Source organism: Somniosus microcephalus, chromosome 2 (genome assembly GCF_052327205.1).
Source record: "Somniosus microcephalus isolate GS21.2 chromosome 2, FLI_Smic_1.0, whole genome shotgun sequence".
NCBI classification, from domain to species: Eukaryota; Metazoa; Chordata; class Chondrichthyes; order Squaliformes; family Somniosidae; genus Somniosus; species Somniosus microcephalus.
The window spans coordinates 215,584,069-215,602,848 of NC_140988.1; the positions used below are offsets into that span (position 1 = coordinate 215,584,069).

The window sequence follows — 18,780 nt, forward strand, 5'->3', positions numbered from 1 at the left end:
ATATCTTCTATGTAGTGGTTTGGATAGTTTTCAGGGTATGCTTTTCTAATGTTACAATGAAAAATCCACCTTGATTAGACCAAGATTAGCACGGAATCATTGAGCATCATGTGTGCAGCACTGTTTTTAAATTTGTTTATCAAATTGCTGAATATTCAAACAATTTCAATAAGAGCATTGTGAAAAATGATGCCTTTCAAAGACAAGGCTGTAATGTTAAGTTAAAACTTCAAAAAAGTTGCAGGGTCTGATAATCTTCTAAATAGGGTCTTCTTGTCAATTTGAAGAATGAAGTAGCATACATTTATTTTATTATTTGTGCAATTTCTTAATGAACCTCTTTTTAGCCCTTGATGTACTGCATACCAATCTTAGGCCACAGGTCAATGTCTGGGTGCTCTGGGATGGATCCTCTAGGTTTCCTTCCTTTTCTCCCAGTGGGGAAACTGTTGGCCTCGGGTTGGTGACTGTGATAAACCCACACTGATGAGGATCTTGCTGTATGGGGCACTACACGGAAATCATACCTCCTTATTCCATGGCACGGTGCATTAACTGTACAGTACTCTTTGCAGTATATGTTCAATTATCGTCAGAATGCCACCATTTCTGTTCACTATTCATGCATCCTCTGATCCCTGATTTCATGGATTATCTCCATTAAATAGGTGCAAAAATGTTTTTCCATATTACTTAAGCAGTTTTAATTCTGTGTATTTTAACTTGGAAATTGTGGTACATTTTAGAAAATAAATATTGAACAGTGAGTGAACTAAAATCTTATGGTGCTGTTACATCAACTGGGCAGTTTTCAGTGAACCTCGGTTCCTAGCTAAAACTAGGAACAGCAGACTCCAAAACACTATGGTGGAGAATTTTGGTACGGGCCCAAATCAGATAGGATATTGGCAGTGCGCCCAGGGTGCCCGCCCAAAGCCAGAGTTGGGACATTTACATTTTTCTGGCTGCTTCAGGGCTTAGAAATTGATTGTTTTCTGTACGGAGCCAGTTGGCATGTAGGGTTTGTTGGTGAGTGGTTCCTGCTGGGCAAGGGGGTAAGACAGGCTGGCAGTGGGCCGGAAAATCTTAAAAGAAGAAAAGGAAAAATTCAATGTGATGGCAAATGGGTGAACAGGTTCACCACCAGATTTTCTTCTGCTGGTCGCCATTTTTCAGGTGAAGAACGGGCAGTAAGTAGTTGAAAATTCCCCATGACTTATGTTGGTGTTCTTCTGGTAGTTATGGAGAATTGGCCCTGTAGCAGCAATGAGATGTTTTACAGTAGTTCTGACAACTATTGCAATAAATGGCAGAAACTGTCGACGAGATTTTTCCAGGGGGGTCAGCGAGCGTGATCGGTGGCGGGTTGGGCAGAACATTTTTTTTTTTTGACAGCGGGTCAGGAACCTGCTGTCAACCCGCTGCAGTGCGCCTTTCCCAATGTCGGGTCTGTCAGTGCTGAGCAGACCCAACAGGCAGCAGCGGGCGACCCAATTAAACTCATTAGCATCTAGTTGACAGATGACTGACAGGCTTTTTTAACTTACCTTCTGACCTTTTGACCTTAACTTCATGGCCACGGGAACTACGTTGTTCGGTGACCACGTCTGTCAACCTGAGGTGGGAGTTCAGTGGCCATTGCTCCAGCTGATTACTTGACAGCTTCAAATGTACAGTAAAAGCTCCCACCTGACAGATCATCACTTTCCTCAGCCACAAGCTGTTTCTCAGTCCATTTCCAGCACAGATTCTGCAGGCTTTCCACTTTCCACTCTCCATCCACTCTTAACTCATTGGAAGAACTCTTTCACCATTGACAGAATGCTTCTGTCATCTCTACTTCACCTGCCATCTATTCCATCAACATGGGTGCCTTTTATACTGTCTCACCTTGGTCCTCAGAATCCGACCATGATCAGCCTCAACACCAGCCGCACCAGGCGTACTAGCAGCACCAACAACAACACCGCCAACCTTCTCCACAATCACATGATGCTGCACAGGACAGAGGGCATCAGCACCTGAGCACATTTCTGCCTGGGAGGCTGCCACATGATGTGCAAGGTTGGCACCACCCCACACCAACACCATAAAGCATCCCTACAATGTACAAGCCATTCCTTTCACACTCGCCACCATTGCGGGGGGTACCGTTATATCTCACCATTCACTGCAACTCACTAAGCCACTTCCAAAGCTGCACACAAATCTGTCCAAGAACGGAAAGTGTTGAAAATAAAGGTTTCAATGTTTGACAGCCCATTAACAGAAACTTTACATGAACATTGGATAAAACACCCAAGTGCCTACCCTTGTGTGTTGTTAGTTGGTCATCAGTCACCTGAGAACTCATTTTTAGTGTGGAAGCAAGTCATCCTCAGTTCCGAGGGACTGCCTAAGAAGTTAGTTGGTATGATTGCGCTAGGATGAGGGTGAGTGTGAGGGGTGGCTAGTGAGATTGGGATGTGATAATGTTGATAGAGAGAGAGAGGGAAGGGTGGAGGTGCAAGGTAAGCTGGTGTGAGTAAGGATGTGCAAGAGTAGGGTAGGGAAGGCAGAGTGATGGGGATGTGATGAGAGGCACAGCAGGATGAAGGTGAGTGTGGCTTTGTACTAATGTTTCGTGATCTAATGAGATCATTGAAAGGTTTGCACCACTGCATCCAGGTCCTCCTGACAACATCCCTGCTTGTGACCTCCTCTGCAATGTCAACCAGGCTGTGTTGGTCTCCTGGGGAGGTCTCTTCCGCCCATCGGAAGGGACGAGGACCTCCCTGCGTGCTCTGACTCCCTCCATAAGCATCTGGAGGGAGTCATGGGAGAATCTGAGTGCAGTCCTGCACCTCTGTGCCGTCATTGTCAGTGTTTACAGCACTTTAATGCTGTATAACACTGACAGCACAAATGTTAATAGAAAGTTAGCCATGGTCCCTTTAAGGAAACCGGCTGATGATGCGTCATGAATGACGTCACCAGACCCGCTTCCTCTAATTGGACCAGGAAATGTGCTGGGCGGGCTTAACTAGCCCTATCAACGGAAAGTCATTTTAGACAGCGGGATGGAGCCAGCAGCGGGGTCGGGACCCGCCACCGACATCGCCACCCCAGACCCGCCAAGGTAAGGAAAATCTTGGCCTGTATTTAAGTAGCACATCCATATTGTATTTCAATAAAATGGTAATATTAATATCAGTATTATAATACATTTTATCCTATCACTGTGTCTACCCAACATGATTTAAAAAGCAGTGAGGACCATTCAGTGGAATTAAAAACCTCCATAACAAATAAAGAGAACATGGAGTAAAAGTTAAAGGATAATTTTAGATTATATTCTTCAGTGATTGTCCCTTTATGCTAAGGTGAGTCATTATGAGCTGACTTGGAGATGGCCTTTGTCCAGGAAAACATAGGTAGAATTATTCTACAATGGACCTACAATTCTGAAACCTAAGGGCGAATTTTAACTCCCTCCACCTGGTGGAAATCAGGCGGAGCAGGAATTAAAATCGAGAGGGTCAATATCCCGCTTGGTCAGGTACCACATAAGAGACTCATGACAAAAGTCAGGAGTCAGGGCCCCGGTAGTAGAATAGATTGTAAGATGGTTACAAAACAGAAAACACAGGGTAGGAGTTAAGGGAAATTTCTCAGACTGGCAGAAAGTGAGAAGTGGCATCCTCCAGGGATCCGTGCTGGGACCATTGCTGTTCACCATATAGAGAAGTGATTTGGACTCAGGAATTGGAGGTATGGTGTCGAAATGTGCAGATAATACCAAATTGGGATGTGTAGCTAATAATGTGGAGAGCTGCACCAAAATGCAGGAAGACATAAACAGGCTTTCAAAGTGGATGGATAAAAGGCAAATGAAATTCAATATAGCGAAGTGTGAGGTGGTTTATTTTGGTAGAAGGAATAAGGAGTCCACTTATTACTTGGAAGGTAAGAAACTAAATTGGGTAGAGAAGCAAAGAGATCTCGAAATACAGGTACATAAATTAGCAACTTAAGTTGATATGGCCATAAAGAGCGCAAACGAAGAACTGGAGTTCATTTCTAGTGGAGTAGAATACAAAAGCAGGGAGGTAGTGTTAAATTTATATAGAACCTTGGTTAGACCACATTTGCAGTACTGTGTACAGTTCTAGTCTCCATACTACAAAAAGGATATTGAAGCACTGGCGAAAGTGCAAAAAAGATTCACAAGGATTGAGCAGGTTGTGACTCTTTTCTCCAGTTAAGAGGAGATCTGATAGAGGTCTTTAAAATTATGAAGGAGTTTAATAGGGTGAATGTGAAGAAACAGTTTCCACTTGTGGGTGAGCCCAGAACAAGATAGCCACTAAAAGATCAAATAAAGAATTTAGAAGGAATTTCTTTAAATAGAGTGGTGAGAATGTGGAACCTGCTGCCTCATGGAGTGGTTGAAGCAGTTATGTTATGTTCTTATAGCATTGACGCATTTAAGGGGAGACATGACATGAGGGAGAAGGGAATAAAAGGATATTGGGGCAGAGGGGGATGAAGTAATTAGAGTGTGTGGAGGCTCGAATGGAGTATAAACACTGGCATAGACCAGTTGGGCCAAATGGCCTGTTTCTGTAGATTCTGTGTAATTTTATGTAAAGTTCCTAATCTCAGGTGTGCCATCTGGTGGAGTCACCATGCACAGCATAGCTGTCTGCCCAGAGGTATGGGAGGGAAGTCATTGAATGAGTCATGCCTTGTTGCTCTTTTGTGCCTCTTAGCTCAAATGCAGGTACAGACCCTGGCACATGTCATATTCCCATTCCTTTGGCTACGCCCAGGATAAAGGAAAATAATCACTTCAAATGTGGGGAAAAAAGGATAAGGATTATTGGCACTCATACTGCTCTTGTCTTTTCTAAATACATCTCATAAGCGATATTGTATGAGAACATAAATTAAATCATAACAATTAGAAATGACTGTAGGTGTCATGGCTAAATCTTTCATTACAGAAACCATCTGTTAATGTCTTTCATATTTAACAATCTGTCCATTTAAACTTTTTGAAGAGAATGTGACTGAATCCGTCCCTGGCTTTAGTCTTTTATCTGCCTTCCTCAGTAGCTGTCATTATTACTCTTACTTACTGGAAGCATCAACTTAATTGAAATTTCTCAAATCATGAAATAACATCAATCTGTCACACAACTTTTTCTTGATGTGGATTGTTAGATCCCAGTTGCTCCTTTAAATCTCCCTAAGCGTTTTGACCGCTGGTATTGGGACCCAGAAGAAGAACGCAAGCGTCAGGAAAGATGGCAGAAAGAGCAGGAACGCTTGCTCCAGGTACATTAACACAACTTGCATTGACCCTCTGCTACAACGTGCTTATCCTGCTGCTGCTTGTCATGTAGGCTTGCGTAGATGCGGTGCACCCTCCGTAAGGCTCTTTGCACTAATCCTTTATACATGTTTTTTTCACAAACATGGTTCTGATTAGCCAACTAGAAGACAATAGTGAAAGAGAAGCAGTGCATCAGTGTTCTGCTAGGCAGATTGGAACCATGAAAAACTGAAAGGCTTTTAGGATTGCTATGGGAGGGAGCAAATTACTGTCATTCAATAAAATATATTTCTGGAAATTTGATTTTGGTATAAATTTTTACTAAGTTGCGATTGATGCTACTTGCAATCATTAACTTATTCAATCCAGTCCATCTTCTCCAGTGATTTCTTAAGATCAGTTTTCCGAGGGAGATTGCTCGAGCATTGGACGAGGTAACTTGAATTTGAACGTCAGTTTTGACTAATGTTCAAACTCGTGATTCCCCTGAGATCTAGTATCACTTGTATCACTTGTATTGACTGGATCATCTCAGGAAGAGAAATTCAGCCAAGGAAACAAGATAGGGGACCTTTTACACAATGTCAGTACATCTTATGACTGCTCATGTAAGGAGTGACATTGATAGCATTAACAAGCACATCTTGACTGAGAAAGACATGAATGTGAGGAGCTAACTTGGTACAGTGAGGATGAGGCAAAAATGATACCAATATAAAAAAAGAAAGTAATCTTCCTTTGTTAGAACTACCTTTAATTTGATTTAGTTGTTTGGATCCTTTTTATTAATACTGCCACCATTCTGCAATAATGCTAGTAATAATACAAAGCCGTGCTGCCTATAGTACAAAGCTTCATGTTAACAGTAATTTGCTGACTACTGCAGTAATTAGTTGCATTTGCAAATGCATAGGAAGTTGAACTATTCAGAAGAATGATTAATTTTCCAAAAAAGGCTGATAGTACTGCTTCAGTGAGAAAGATACTTAAGATGTATGAGAGGTGATGGAAATTGCAACAGCTGAAATCGTGACTTTGTGCATGATCCCAGTTTTTGTCTTTTTCACATAATATATCTGTGTTCATCTACCATGTGGCAGTCATCTTTGCTTAATATTTCTTAAAAGTGTTGCATAGTGTATGATACTCATGCCAGTGCAAGTGGTTAAACCATCTAACCTGTGAACCCAACTGATGGAGCATGCTTTCCATGATATCCACAGTCTCCATGTAAATGGCTGCATGTGTTCTGCTGCTCCTCGTTAACTCAACACAGCAAGGAGTAAAGATATTACTAGACACTGTTGACAGTGAGAGGGAGCTTCTGCTGAGCTATTATAATCAGTTACACAAAACAACTGGCTTGCGTCAATTTATGCGAATTAAATAATTGCTCCTGATTTTCAACAGGTAAGGTGACGTGCTTGAGAATAGCATGGACTGTTATGCCAAAACTTCAGTGATCATTGCAATAGCATGGCTGCTTGGATGAGCATTAGTGAAAATGGAATCAAATAGAAAGAGTGGCTAATCCCCTGCTTTCCAAACTTTTACCTAGGCTGCTTGAATTAAACCTTTAGCAATATTACAAATATGCATTGATCATGTGTTACACTTATTTTAAAGGACATTGACTCTTCACATAGTTGACTCTTAACTGCCCTCTGAATTGGCCAGGCAATCACTCAGTTGTATAAAACCACTACAAAGAAAAATCTTCAGTAGTTCAAGGAGAAGGCCCAGCACCACCTTCTCAGGGCAACTTGGGATGGGCAATAAATGCCAGCCTTTCCAATGATGCCCACATCCTGAGAATGGATAAATAAAGGAATGTGGACTGACTCACCACCTGAACATATACATGCCAAAATACAGTGCAGTGGTCAGAATCTGGAGTTATCTCATCTTTAGAAGTGGTAGTTCTGAAGAGGTTATACCATGACACTCGCAAGTATAGGACAATAATTGGAATCTGTTATCCCAATGTGTATAATGGATTTTAAGCATATTTTAGTGACAACTTGGTCTGATGGGGTTTAAAGCCCCTAAAAGGAGGACTAAGAGGTGAGAAAAAAGCTTTTAGAATTTACAAAAAATATAAATAGCTAAAAGTGGAACTCAGACAAAGAGTTCAAGAAACTCCCAGGTGTGATCTCAGATCAATGGCTATTAGGTGATATCTGATGTGGTGCTACAATTATCCTCACCACCCTGGGGGAAGAAGAAGTTAGCCAGGGTTTGCACTCCTGCGTGCAACTAGTAACTCCTGCATGTATGAGGACAAGCTGGGGCTTGGCTGCTCAATGGTTTAGGTTCTCGTATGAAGAATGGCTGTTTGGCTCAGGTACTGAGGGCAGCTGGCCCCCATGAAGGGGTGAAGAGCAGGGGAGAAATTAGAAGGATAAATTAGCAATGATTCACCACATACAAATTTTGAAAAAAATGTTAACTCTTCACTCTCCTATGAGTGTACCATCCCTGATTTGATCACAGTAAGCTACTTCCTTCATTAAATAACAACAGAAAAAGCTGGAAATTAAATACTCTTGTTGTATGAAGGGTGCTGGTACGAGTGAGGCACATTAGACAATGTTGTCTCACTTACTGTAGCAGGGCTTTAATTACCATAGACAGCACTAGACTGTCTTTCTCTAAAAGTGCAGTGGTCATCCAAGGTTCAGAGGGAACCAGAGTAACCAGTCTGACAGCCAGCTTCCCTGGATGCACAACCTTAAATCTATTTAAATCTAGCTGCCCTTGGGGGGTCAGTCTCATGTTGATAAGTAGATATGGTACAATGCACAGCATGACATAAGTTGATTTATGAGGCACTCAGCTCTCTCCAGCTATTATAGTGAAGCTAATACTATGCCATTGCATTGCCAAGCCAACAAATCATGTTGTTATGCTAGAAGGAGGAGACAAATAAATGTGATTCAGCTAATCTATACAATAATTTTCATGCTAAATTCATGGCATTACTCATGTAAATTTGACACAATAATCCCAATATAAGATTGACATTGCATGTGCTAAAATATGAGTTTCCACCCATGGTTCTCCATAAAGTGAGTTCCCTATCTCAACCATGAGAATCCTAACCACATGCCCTCAATAAACCTCAATGTCCTCCTAGAGTAGACTGTAATTAACCACACTTCTCATAATTTTACTCAAACCATTCTTGTGCATGGAATTATTTTATGTGGCAGGCTGGTCGCTAACAGCCATGCATGTGCTGATCATGTAGGACTTCAACTTTGGTAATCAATAATGCTCTGTGTCACACCACACAGTGCATTTGCTCACTGAGGTCTGTGGCCATGATGGTCCACTAAGCCAATGGGATAGCAAATGTTTATACTAAGATCTGAGAGCCTGTGTGTGATCCAATGACAATGGTCCTGTTTATTAACAGTTCATCCAAATTCCTGTTATGATTTATAGGATTTGCAGAGTTGAATGAGGGGATAAGTAAATGTATTATGATTAAACGTCACAGGAATACTTTTACATCGGGTCTTTAACATTTATTGTGATTTTTTAACTGAACAGTTGCAAAGTTGTGTGAATGTTGATCTGAAATATTCTGTGGGTACTCAACTTATTTTAGGGTGGACTGTACCTGTACTTGTAAGTATATTTTATATATATTACTACGTATTTTAAATTTGGTGGTGGCAGTAAGAGTGAATGTGATTAGAATTCTCACTTTAGCTAATGATCTTTTAATATATTTAGTGGTCTTGCTTGACTGGGTTTGCTCTGAAATGCTTAATGTAATTACAGGGAAAGTAATGAACTTGTAAGATTTGCATTAATTTCATCATAAACAAAAATAAATCATTTAATAATTAATCTGATGACAGTTTTCACCAAAAGAAACAAAGGCATGAGTCTTTGAGAGGAAGGCATAGTAGGTTATCTGTTCCTTCCAGTTTAACTCACTGACTGGCAATGATAGGTGACACAAGTGTTTTACTCGATGGCAGGAGAGGTACAGAAGGGAACAAGAAAAACTCCGCCAGGAATGGGAAAAAGCACAAAGAGAGGTCGAAGAAGAAGAACGTAGATACCATGAAGAGGTAAGAATAAAATCAGATTACTGATTTGTGATATAATGTTATACTGTCAATTTTAAAACCACTTCACTTTTCACTAAAAGAAAAATCAAGTCTTTCTATGTAATTCTGCTAGCTATGTGACCAATGACCTGCACTTCCTCAGTGAGCAAATGCACTGTGTGGTGTGACACAGAGCAGGAGGGTCCATGGTTTTATCCCTGATCTGCGCTGAGTTAGCTGATTGCATGTGGGCAGGGTAGTATCAGTAGGGTATTTATTCTCGCTGTCACGGAGATAAGGAGAGGAAGGAACAGCCAGAGTACCTGCTCTTCATTGCTCCCCAGTGACCTCAGTAGGAATGTGAGCTCACAAGGATGCCATAACATAAGCAACTTCAAGAAAGCAAATGGCCTGTTGATGCTCATCTCTCAGGTGAGGGCTAGATTGTGTTTGGCTGTGATATACCTCACAGTCAAATAGTCGACTGATACTTAATATCGAGGCTGGCACGTGAGAACTGGCTACTTAACGGAGGTACTGGAAAGCAGCCAGTGCTCGTGAACCATTCCCCAGTACAAGTCAACACCTTCAGAAGAAAAGAAAGAGAAAGACTTCCATGCCTAATTTTCAGGAGTCCAATGATAGATGCAAGGAATAAAAATGAAAGAAGTGTGTGTGCACTGATAATATTTTGTCTACAATATATACTGTAATGTAATGTAATATATTTACTAAATGTGATACTGACACCTAGTGATGAGCATAAATACTACAGAATGTACTTCTCCAATTAATTATTTTCAATAAAAGCTTTGCATTACTAGTCTGAACTGACCTTTTCCATACAGCCATTTGAAAACTATTTGAATTATTGTGAAACTGTTCAATTCTTTAGTAAGAAATATGATTCACTTGTCTCCAACTTTACTTCTTCCAGGAGCGTAAAATCATTCAGGAAACGGTGACTCCACTGACTCCACGATCACCGGCATTGTCCATCCAGCTTCCCACTGAGTGGATTTCCCCCTCAAAAACTGAGGAAAACAGGAATTCTGAGCCAACTGAGAGCTCCTCTGCAGACTGGGAGAACAAGCAGACAGACTTACAGAAACAAACGGTAAGTTGGTTTTGCTTAGAGCCTGTTGGAATATTAAAATTCTGTGCATATAACTCTAATTATCCTTACAGTATTACTGTATTCAGCAATACCTCACTCTCCATTAGGTTCCAGCCTTATACATGGTGTTGTATGTTGTTTGTTAACATTTGTAAAATATTAATGGCCCAGATATTCCGTTCGCAGGCCTCCCGCGGGCGGAGGGCTGCGATCTGGAAAAGTCTGCGCCCTTACCTGAGGGCTCCCGGGAGGTGCACAGTTCCACTGCTGGGCCTCTCCAAGCTGCCAGTGCGCAGGGCTCACGTATCCCAGAGGCGTTGGTAGTTCGCAGCGTCCCTGGGATCACGTGGGCCATGGGGAGCCAATGAGAGAAGGGAATCTCCCTTCATACATTTGACAGGAAGACCTGTCAAATATATGAATAGAGATCACCCCCCCAAAACATAGTAAAACTTCAAATAATGTTTTTATTTAAATCACATTCTTAAAATGACTTGAAATTACATAAATTACCTATTTTAAACAAAAATTTAAATTTTTGAAAAAAAGAATTAAAGTTTTTAACGGGGCTAAAAATAAACTTACCTTTTTTAAAGTATTTTTAAATGATAAATCAGTGGTAAAAAAAAATTTTAAAACTTTTTTCAACTCTTACCCTGGTAAAAGCAGGTCTTATGCCTGCTTTTACCAGGCGCAAGAATTGTAAGTGTTTTCTGCGGGCAGAGGGTCTCCAAAAAGCGGAACTCTTCCCCCTCAGAGGCCCTTCTCCTGGGCAGCCGGAGGATCTGTCAAGAGCTTTCTTGACAGATCAGATATGCCGGTTTCCAGCGTATGCGCAGTGCATGCCTGAAACTGGCATTTCCAATGTACCTGCGGGTGGGTACACAGCGCGTACACACCCGTAGGGATCGGAATATCTGGCCCATTGTCTTAATCTAAAAGGCAATTGTTAAAAATTTTAACCTGGGAAGAAGGTGCATTTTATATCCTTTTTATGTTTTCCAACACATGGCGGTTCCAAGAATTACTTTAATCTGTCATGTTGTCAAATGAGATCATCCACGGGGAGAAGATTTTGTCCGATTGCTACTTCTAGCAAACTCATAAATTTCTTCACCATTTTACTAGATAGTGCAAACTCTAGAAATCGTCCCACTATGTTTACCATGTCACTAATATATAGCAACTGGAGGAAATGTCCCCCTAAGGTTCGTAAACAAAAGGAAAGCAATTGTGACATTAGTGGTTTGACATGGTGATGTCATCATGTAGTGGATCACATTCTGTAGCTGCGTGTTTGTCATTTCTTAATCAATTATAATAAAAGCTAAGATATAAGGTTGTGTCTATTTGCAACACCAAATTGCCGATTGGTCCCCTTGAAGGACAAGACACACCCAACAGTTTGTCGGGAATGTGTAATTTAATCCTGCCTGCTGGAGTAATCAAGATCTTTGCAATGTGTAATTTGATCCATTCGTGTGACAGCCAGGCTCCAGAGCTCACAGTGCTGCTAACACTACTGCCTTCAGAGAACAGACGGTGCTCCACCACCACCCGCCCCCACCCCCAGGTTAGGAGCACTCACAACACTCACTCTGCTGAGTTCCGATAGGAAGGGGTGAGGCCACGGAGGGATTTTAAAATGAGGATGAGAATTTTAAAATCAAGCTGTTGGTGGACAATGTTCCCCCTAATTTGTTTTTTGGTTGTGCCGTCCCTTTAATGGGCTGCACGGCCCATTCAAAATTTTGCGCATGCGCAAAATCTCCCATTTAAAAGGCAGTAAGCGGCCTGCGCAGGACCTCCAGACAGCCGCACGGCTTAGAGGGAACGTTGTTGGTGGACTATGAACCAGTGTAGGTCACCGAGCACAGGGTGATGGGTGACACTGGGACTTGCTGCGTGTTAGGATACGTGCAGCAGAGTTTTGGATGAGCTCAAGTACATTGAAGGTGGAAGATGGGGGAGGCTGGCCAGGAGAACATTGGAATAGTCGAGTCCGGCAAATAATACATGTTATGCAATGTTGTAGGACCAACATAGAATATGCTCTCATTTTTAAAAATTCATTTATTTATTGCCCATCCCTAGTTGCCCTTGAGAGTGGTAGTGAGCTGCGAACCTCTGCGGTCTGGGGCGGGGGCAGGGGGGGAGGAGAGGGAGAACGTGGTGCAGGTGTAAAGGGGGTGGGGTTGGAAAAACGTGATCCAGGCCTAATAGTGGGCAGGAGAACGTGATCTCTCTTCCCATCTGGATCACGTTCATGCTCTCATCCTCCCCCACTTTAGACCAAGATCACGTTCTTCCCCCTCCCCACTATTCGCACCATGCTCCATCCCCCCTCCGCAACAAGTTCCTGACCTTCTCCCCCTGAGTTCCTGACCTTCCCCACCTCCCAAGCTCTTGACGTTCTCCCCCCCCACCCCAACCCCCGAGCTCCTGACGTTCTCCCCCCCCGAGCTCCTGACCTTCTCCCCGAGTTCCTGACCTTCTACCCCCTCGCTGAGCTCCTCTCCCCCTCTTCGATTCCCTCTCCTTACCCCCTTCAATCCCCCCACCTCTCCCCCACTTTGATGCCCTGTCCTCTCTCTCTCCCCCTTCGATCCCCTCTCCTCTCTAGCCCTCACATCCAAATCCCCCTCCTCCTCCCCTTCGATGCTCTCCACCCCCCCCCCACCACCCCATCCGATCCCCTGACCTTCTCCGCACGGAGCCGAGGAAAACGTGGCTGTGCAGGCCGGAGCTGCCGCATCATTTGGTACTACACATGCACGACCACATCACGTGTACATGCGCAGTACCAACCAGGCGCACATGCGCAGAGGGAGTCAAAATCGCGTGTAAATAATCACTCCAAAGATATAAATTCTGAGTGATGTGTCTTTATCACAATGATCAACATAGCTTAACGGTAGCATAGTAGTTATGTTACTGGACTAGTAATCCAGAGGCCTGGACTAATGATCCGGAGACTTTCCAAGGGGAGCTTCCTCCATACAACCCAAGACCTACCGTAAACACGGGGAACTGCCCTTTTTGTTTTGTCTGTTGCTCCAGGTACTTCTGTACATCAGGCACGGGAATGGTAGCGTAGTGGTTATGTTACTGGACTAGTAATCCAGAGGCCTGGACTAATAATGCAAGTTCAAATCCTAGCACGGCAGCTGGAGAATTTAAATTCAGTTAATTAAATAAATCTGGAATAAAAACTAGTATCAGTAATGGTTACTATGAAATTATTGGATTGTCGTAAAAACCCATCTGGTTCACTAATGTGCTTTAGGGAAGGAAATCGTCTGGCCTATATGTGACTCCAGACCCACAGCAATGTGGTTGAATCTCAAATGGTCTAGCAAGCAGTTGTAACAAACCGCTACAAAAAACAATAGGAATAAAACCAGACAGATCACCTGGCATCGGCTATGGACACGACCCTGCAAAGTCCTCCTCATCAACATCTGGGGACTTGTGCCAAAATTTGGAGAGCTGTCAAGCAATAGTCTGACATAGTCATACTCACAGAATCGTACCTTTCAGCCAATGTCCCAAACTCCTCCATCACCATCCCTGGGTATGTCCTGTCCCACGGGCAGGACAGATCCACCAGAGATGGCAGCACAGTGGAGTGGTATACAGTCGGGATGGAGTGACACTGAGAGTCCTCAACATTGACTCTGGACGCCATGAAGTCTCAGGTCAAGCTTGGGCAAGGAAACATCCTGCTGATTACCACCTACTGCTCTCCCTCAGCTGATGAATCAGCACTCTTCCATGTTGAACGTGACCTAAAGAATAGATGGTGGGTGGAAAGAGTGCAGGAGATCCAGCAACTAGCTGACAACCATGACGTGCATTGATTCTTTAGCGCAGTCAAGACCATCTACAGCCCAAGGACCTATACCGCTGAGAGCTAAGGACAGAGAGGCCGCTGGAAGGAGCACTTTGAAGATCTCCTCAACCAAGACTCCGTTTTCGACGTGAGTGTCCTTGACTCCATCCCACAACATGCTATCCGCCACTATCTCGGTGCAATCCCAGCCCAGGATGAGGTTGAAAAGGCCATCCGACAGCTGAAAAACTACAAGACCTCCAGAGCAGGTGAAATCCCCGCCGAAGTACTAAAGCATGCCGGAGAAGCACACTTGTGCGAATCCATGACCTTATCTGGAAGGAGGAGAGCATGCCAAGGGATTTCAGAGATGCCGTAATCGTGATCATCTTCAAGAAAGGAAACAAGTCCGATTACGGTAATTACAGAGGAGTTTCACTGTTGTCTGCCACAGGGAAAGTCATTGCAAGAATCCTCCTCAATTGGCTCCTCCCAGAGTCACAATTTGGATTCCGGCCACTAAGAGGCACAATGGACACGATTTTCACTGTGCGACAAATCCAAGAAAAATGTATGGAGCAGCATCAACCTCAGTACATAGCCTTTTTTGACATCACAAAGGCCTTCGAGTCTGTCAACCGAGTCGGATTATGGAGTGTCCTTCTCAAATTTGGCTCAGTTCAAAAATTCGTTACCATCCTCCGTCTGCTCCATGATGACATGCAAGCCATGATCTTTACTAATGGATCCATCACAGACCCAATACAAGTGAAAACTGTTGAGTCTGTGTGTCCCAGTTATGTTTAGGATCAATCACTGGACACAGACAACAAGAATAACTTTTAACAGGTCTTTACTATTCGGAGGTCAGGGCTGAACTGCCCAGCAAATCCTTACACAACACTTATATACCGGTGTGGTCACCACCGGTATTACAGTATACAGCAGCCAAGAGAAAGTAGTACATCTCTTAAAGTAGTTCTCTTAAGGTGGAACAGGTTACATACACCACAATCCTCCCTTTTTAGCTTAACAGTTATATCCCCATTTAACATAACATAACATATATACAACTTCATGCAAAACAGTTCAAAGATTCAGTCTCTGAGGAGGCCTCCTGATTCGAGTTGGATAACGCCTTTCAGGGGTCTCTGATTCTCGTTGTTGGGGTGACTCATCTAGTTCGTCTCTTATGGATTGGACATCATCATCAGGTACATTCACTTCTGAGGTAGATGCTTCAGGTTCACTAACTTCTTCCACGGTTGTCTCTGCCGTAACCATGGGTTCGACCCTTGTTCTCGATTCTACCAGTTGGTCAGCATGACGCCGTATTACATTTTCACCAACATCTACCGTGTACATCAGGGGTCCTTGTCTGGCCCGAATTGTTCCAGATTGCCATTTCTCATTTTTATAATCCCGGGCTAACACTGGTTGTCCTATTTCGAAACTCCGAGTGGTCTTGTTATTTATATGCTGGAACTGTTTGTTTTCAACTTCCCTCCGCACATTTGGTTTTAACAAGTCCAACCTGGACCGCAACCTCCTGTTATAGAACATCATGGCAGGACTTTGGTTTGTCACTGCATGGGTGGCGTTTCGATATGCCAGTAGGAATTTGTCCACCTTGTGTTGTAGTGGAATCTGATCTTCGCTCATGGCCTTTATCGCTTTTTTGAACGTTTGTACAAATCTCTCGGCCAACCCGTTTGTAGCCGGATAATATGGGGCAGAGGTATAATGTTTCACCCCATTCTTCTTCATGAATCTCTGGAATTCTTCTGACACGAACTGCGGTCCGTTGTCTGAACATATTTGTTCTGGCAATCCATTTCTTGCAAATATCGTTCTTAACACCGCGATCGTCTTTTCCGAGGTAGTGGTAGTCATCTTAATCACTTCTGGCCATTTAGAATGTGCGTCCACCGCAATTAAAAACATGGAGTCCATGAAAGGACCAGCAAAGTCAATATGCACACGTTGCCATGGGGTTGAAGGCCATTCCCATGGATGCAGCGGTGCAATCGGAGGTGCATTTTGCACTTTTTGGCACCCTGAGCAGCTTTTCGTCAGCTCCTCTATCTGTTGGTCGATACCCGGCCACCACACATAAGCCCTAGCAAGGCTTTTCATCTTGACTCCCCCCAGATGACCTTCATGCAGTTCCTTTAGAACTCTCTCTCTTAACTTAGGAGGAATAATCACCCTTGTTCCATACATCAATGTTCCTTGACAGACAGACAGCTGTTCTCGTCTTGCTGAGAATGCCGGTAACAGTAGATCACCATGTGCTGGCCATCCTTTCACTGTCACTTCGTAGACCCTGGACAGTGTCGGGTCGTTCCTGGTTTCTCTTTCAATACTTGCATTGGTGACTGGTAAACATTCGATGATGGTCGAGTGAAATAACTCAACAGGGTCAACCGTCGGTGCCTCCTCCTCTGTAGGTAGTGGCAGGCGCGACAGCCCATCAGCATTATCATGCTGCTTTGTACCTTTGAATTCTATCTGATATTGATGTGCCCCTAGGAAAAGGGACCATCTCTGGAGTCTCTGTGCTGTCATCACCGAAACACCCTTCTTAGGGTTAAAAATGGATACCAATGGCTGGTGGTCAGTCAGAAGCGTAAACTTTTGGCCCTGCAGGTAATGATTAAACTTCTTTACTCCCCACACAAGGCTGAGAGCCTCCCTATCTATCTGAGCATAGTTGCGCTCAGTGGAGGTCAATGATCTGGATGCGAACGCAACTGGCCTCTCCTGGCCATTTGGCAACTTGTGTGAGAGTACTGCCCCAATACCATATGGAGAAGCATCACAAGCCAAACGAATAGGCAGCGTTGGGTTGAAGTGAGCCAACACTTCCTCTGAGGTGATCAATGCCTTGCTTTCGCGAAAGGCCCTCTTACAGTCCTCGCTCCACTTCCATGGTACTCCCTTCTGCAAAAGAGCGTTCAGCGGGTGCAGCACCGTGGATAAATTTGGCAGAAACTTATGGTAATAGTTAATCAACCCTAGAAACGACCTCAATTGGGATACGTTATCTGGAGCGGGAGCCTTCACAACAGCTTCGATCTTGTCAGGAGACTTATGAAGCCCCTCCTGGTCAATGACATGACCACAGTACGAGATCCACTTCTGAAAGAATTCACATTTCTGGCGATTAACTCGAAGACCATATTCTTTCAATCTGGTGAGCACCAGTTCCAAGTTTGCAAGGTGTTCCTCGTCATAGAAACATAGAAACATAGAGATAGGAACAGGAGTAGGCCATTCGGCCCTTCGAGCCTGCTCCGCCATTCAATGAGATCATGGCTGATCTTCGTCTGAGATCATAGCTGATCTTACCAGTTCAGTACCCCGTCCCCGCCTTTTCTCCGTAACCCTTAATCCCCTTAGCCTTCAGAAATATATCCAATTCTCTCCTGTAATCAGAATATCGTCCAGGTAACATTGTGTACCTGGAATTCCCTGTAATACCTGCTCCATGGCCCTCTGCCAAATTGCCGGAGCCGATGCCACTCCAAAAACCAGTCTATTATACCGGTACAAGCCTCTATGCGTGTTGATCGTGAGATACTGGCGTGACTCTTCCTCAACTTCCATCTGTAAGTACGCCTGCGCCAGGTCTATCTTGGTGAAGTGTTTCCCGCCAGACAATGAAGCGAAGATATCCTCAATCCGTGTGAAGCACCGGATTAACAGTGATCTTGAAATCTCCACAGATGCGAACCTTCCCCGGTTCCCCCGGCTTGTTGCTCGATGAACGCTTCATGACGGGGACAATGGGCGTGGCCCACTCACTCCAGTCTACCTTAGACAGTACTCCTGAACGTTCTAGCCCTTCCAGCTCAGCTTCCACAGCAGGTCGTATTGCATAAGGTACCGGTCTGGCTTTGAAAAATTTCGGGTTTGCATGTTCTTCAACCTTGATGTTTGCCGTAATTCTTCTCAGTGTTCCCAGTCCCTGTTGGAACACCTCTTTAGCATCGTCCAATATTCTGGACAATCGTTTAGGTTTGACATCTTTTGTACCGGAATCTACCGTTAGTGCTTTTAAGGAATGCCAGTCCATATTCATTTTCCTAATCCACTCCCGTCCCAGTAGTGGTGGACCTCCCTCAGGTAGCACATATAAGTCCATTCCTCGGCTTTCTTTGCCCTTGTGGACCACCTTTACCTCTATCTTCCCGATGGGGTATACTTTTTGCCCCGTGTATGGTTTCAATACAATCTCCGTATCCCGTAGGGGAATATGTGGGAATAACCTTTTGTAATCTTTCTTATTCATGACCGTCAATGCCGATCCAGTGTCCAATTCCATCTTCACTTGGACTCCTGCTATCTGAAGTGTGACCCAAATTGTTTGGAGGTCTGCTTCCTTACCAACATTGTGTACTCTTAGACTACCCAGTTCATTACTGCTGGAGTCTGAATCTGACTTCTG

At 43.7% G+C, this 18,780-nt stretch overlaps 1 protein-coding gene across 13 annotated transcripts in view; it reads left to right on the forward strand.

Annotated features, from left to right (window-relative positions):
- Window positions 1-18,780, forward strand: part of LOC147123222 (LIM and calponin homology domains-containing protein 1-like) — a 637,194-nt gene that overhangs the window by 583,983 nt on the left and 34,431 nt on the right. For 9 of the 13 annotated variants that reach the window (XM_085969296.1, XM_085969236.1, XM_085969219.1 and 6 more), the window contains 3 exons: window positions 5,206-5,319; window positions 9,310-9,402; window positions 10,319-10,498. In XM_085969296.1, the coding sequence (XP_085825422.1) occupies window positions 5,206-5,319; window positions 9,310-9,402; window positions 10,319-10,498 (387 nt within the window). The remainder of the gene's footprint in view (window positions 1-5,205; window positions 5,320-9,309; window positions 9,403-10,318; window positions 10,499-18,780) is intronic. The other 4 variants (XM_085969256.1, XM_085969260.1, XM_085969266.1 and 1 more) reach the window with 1 other exon arrangement.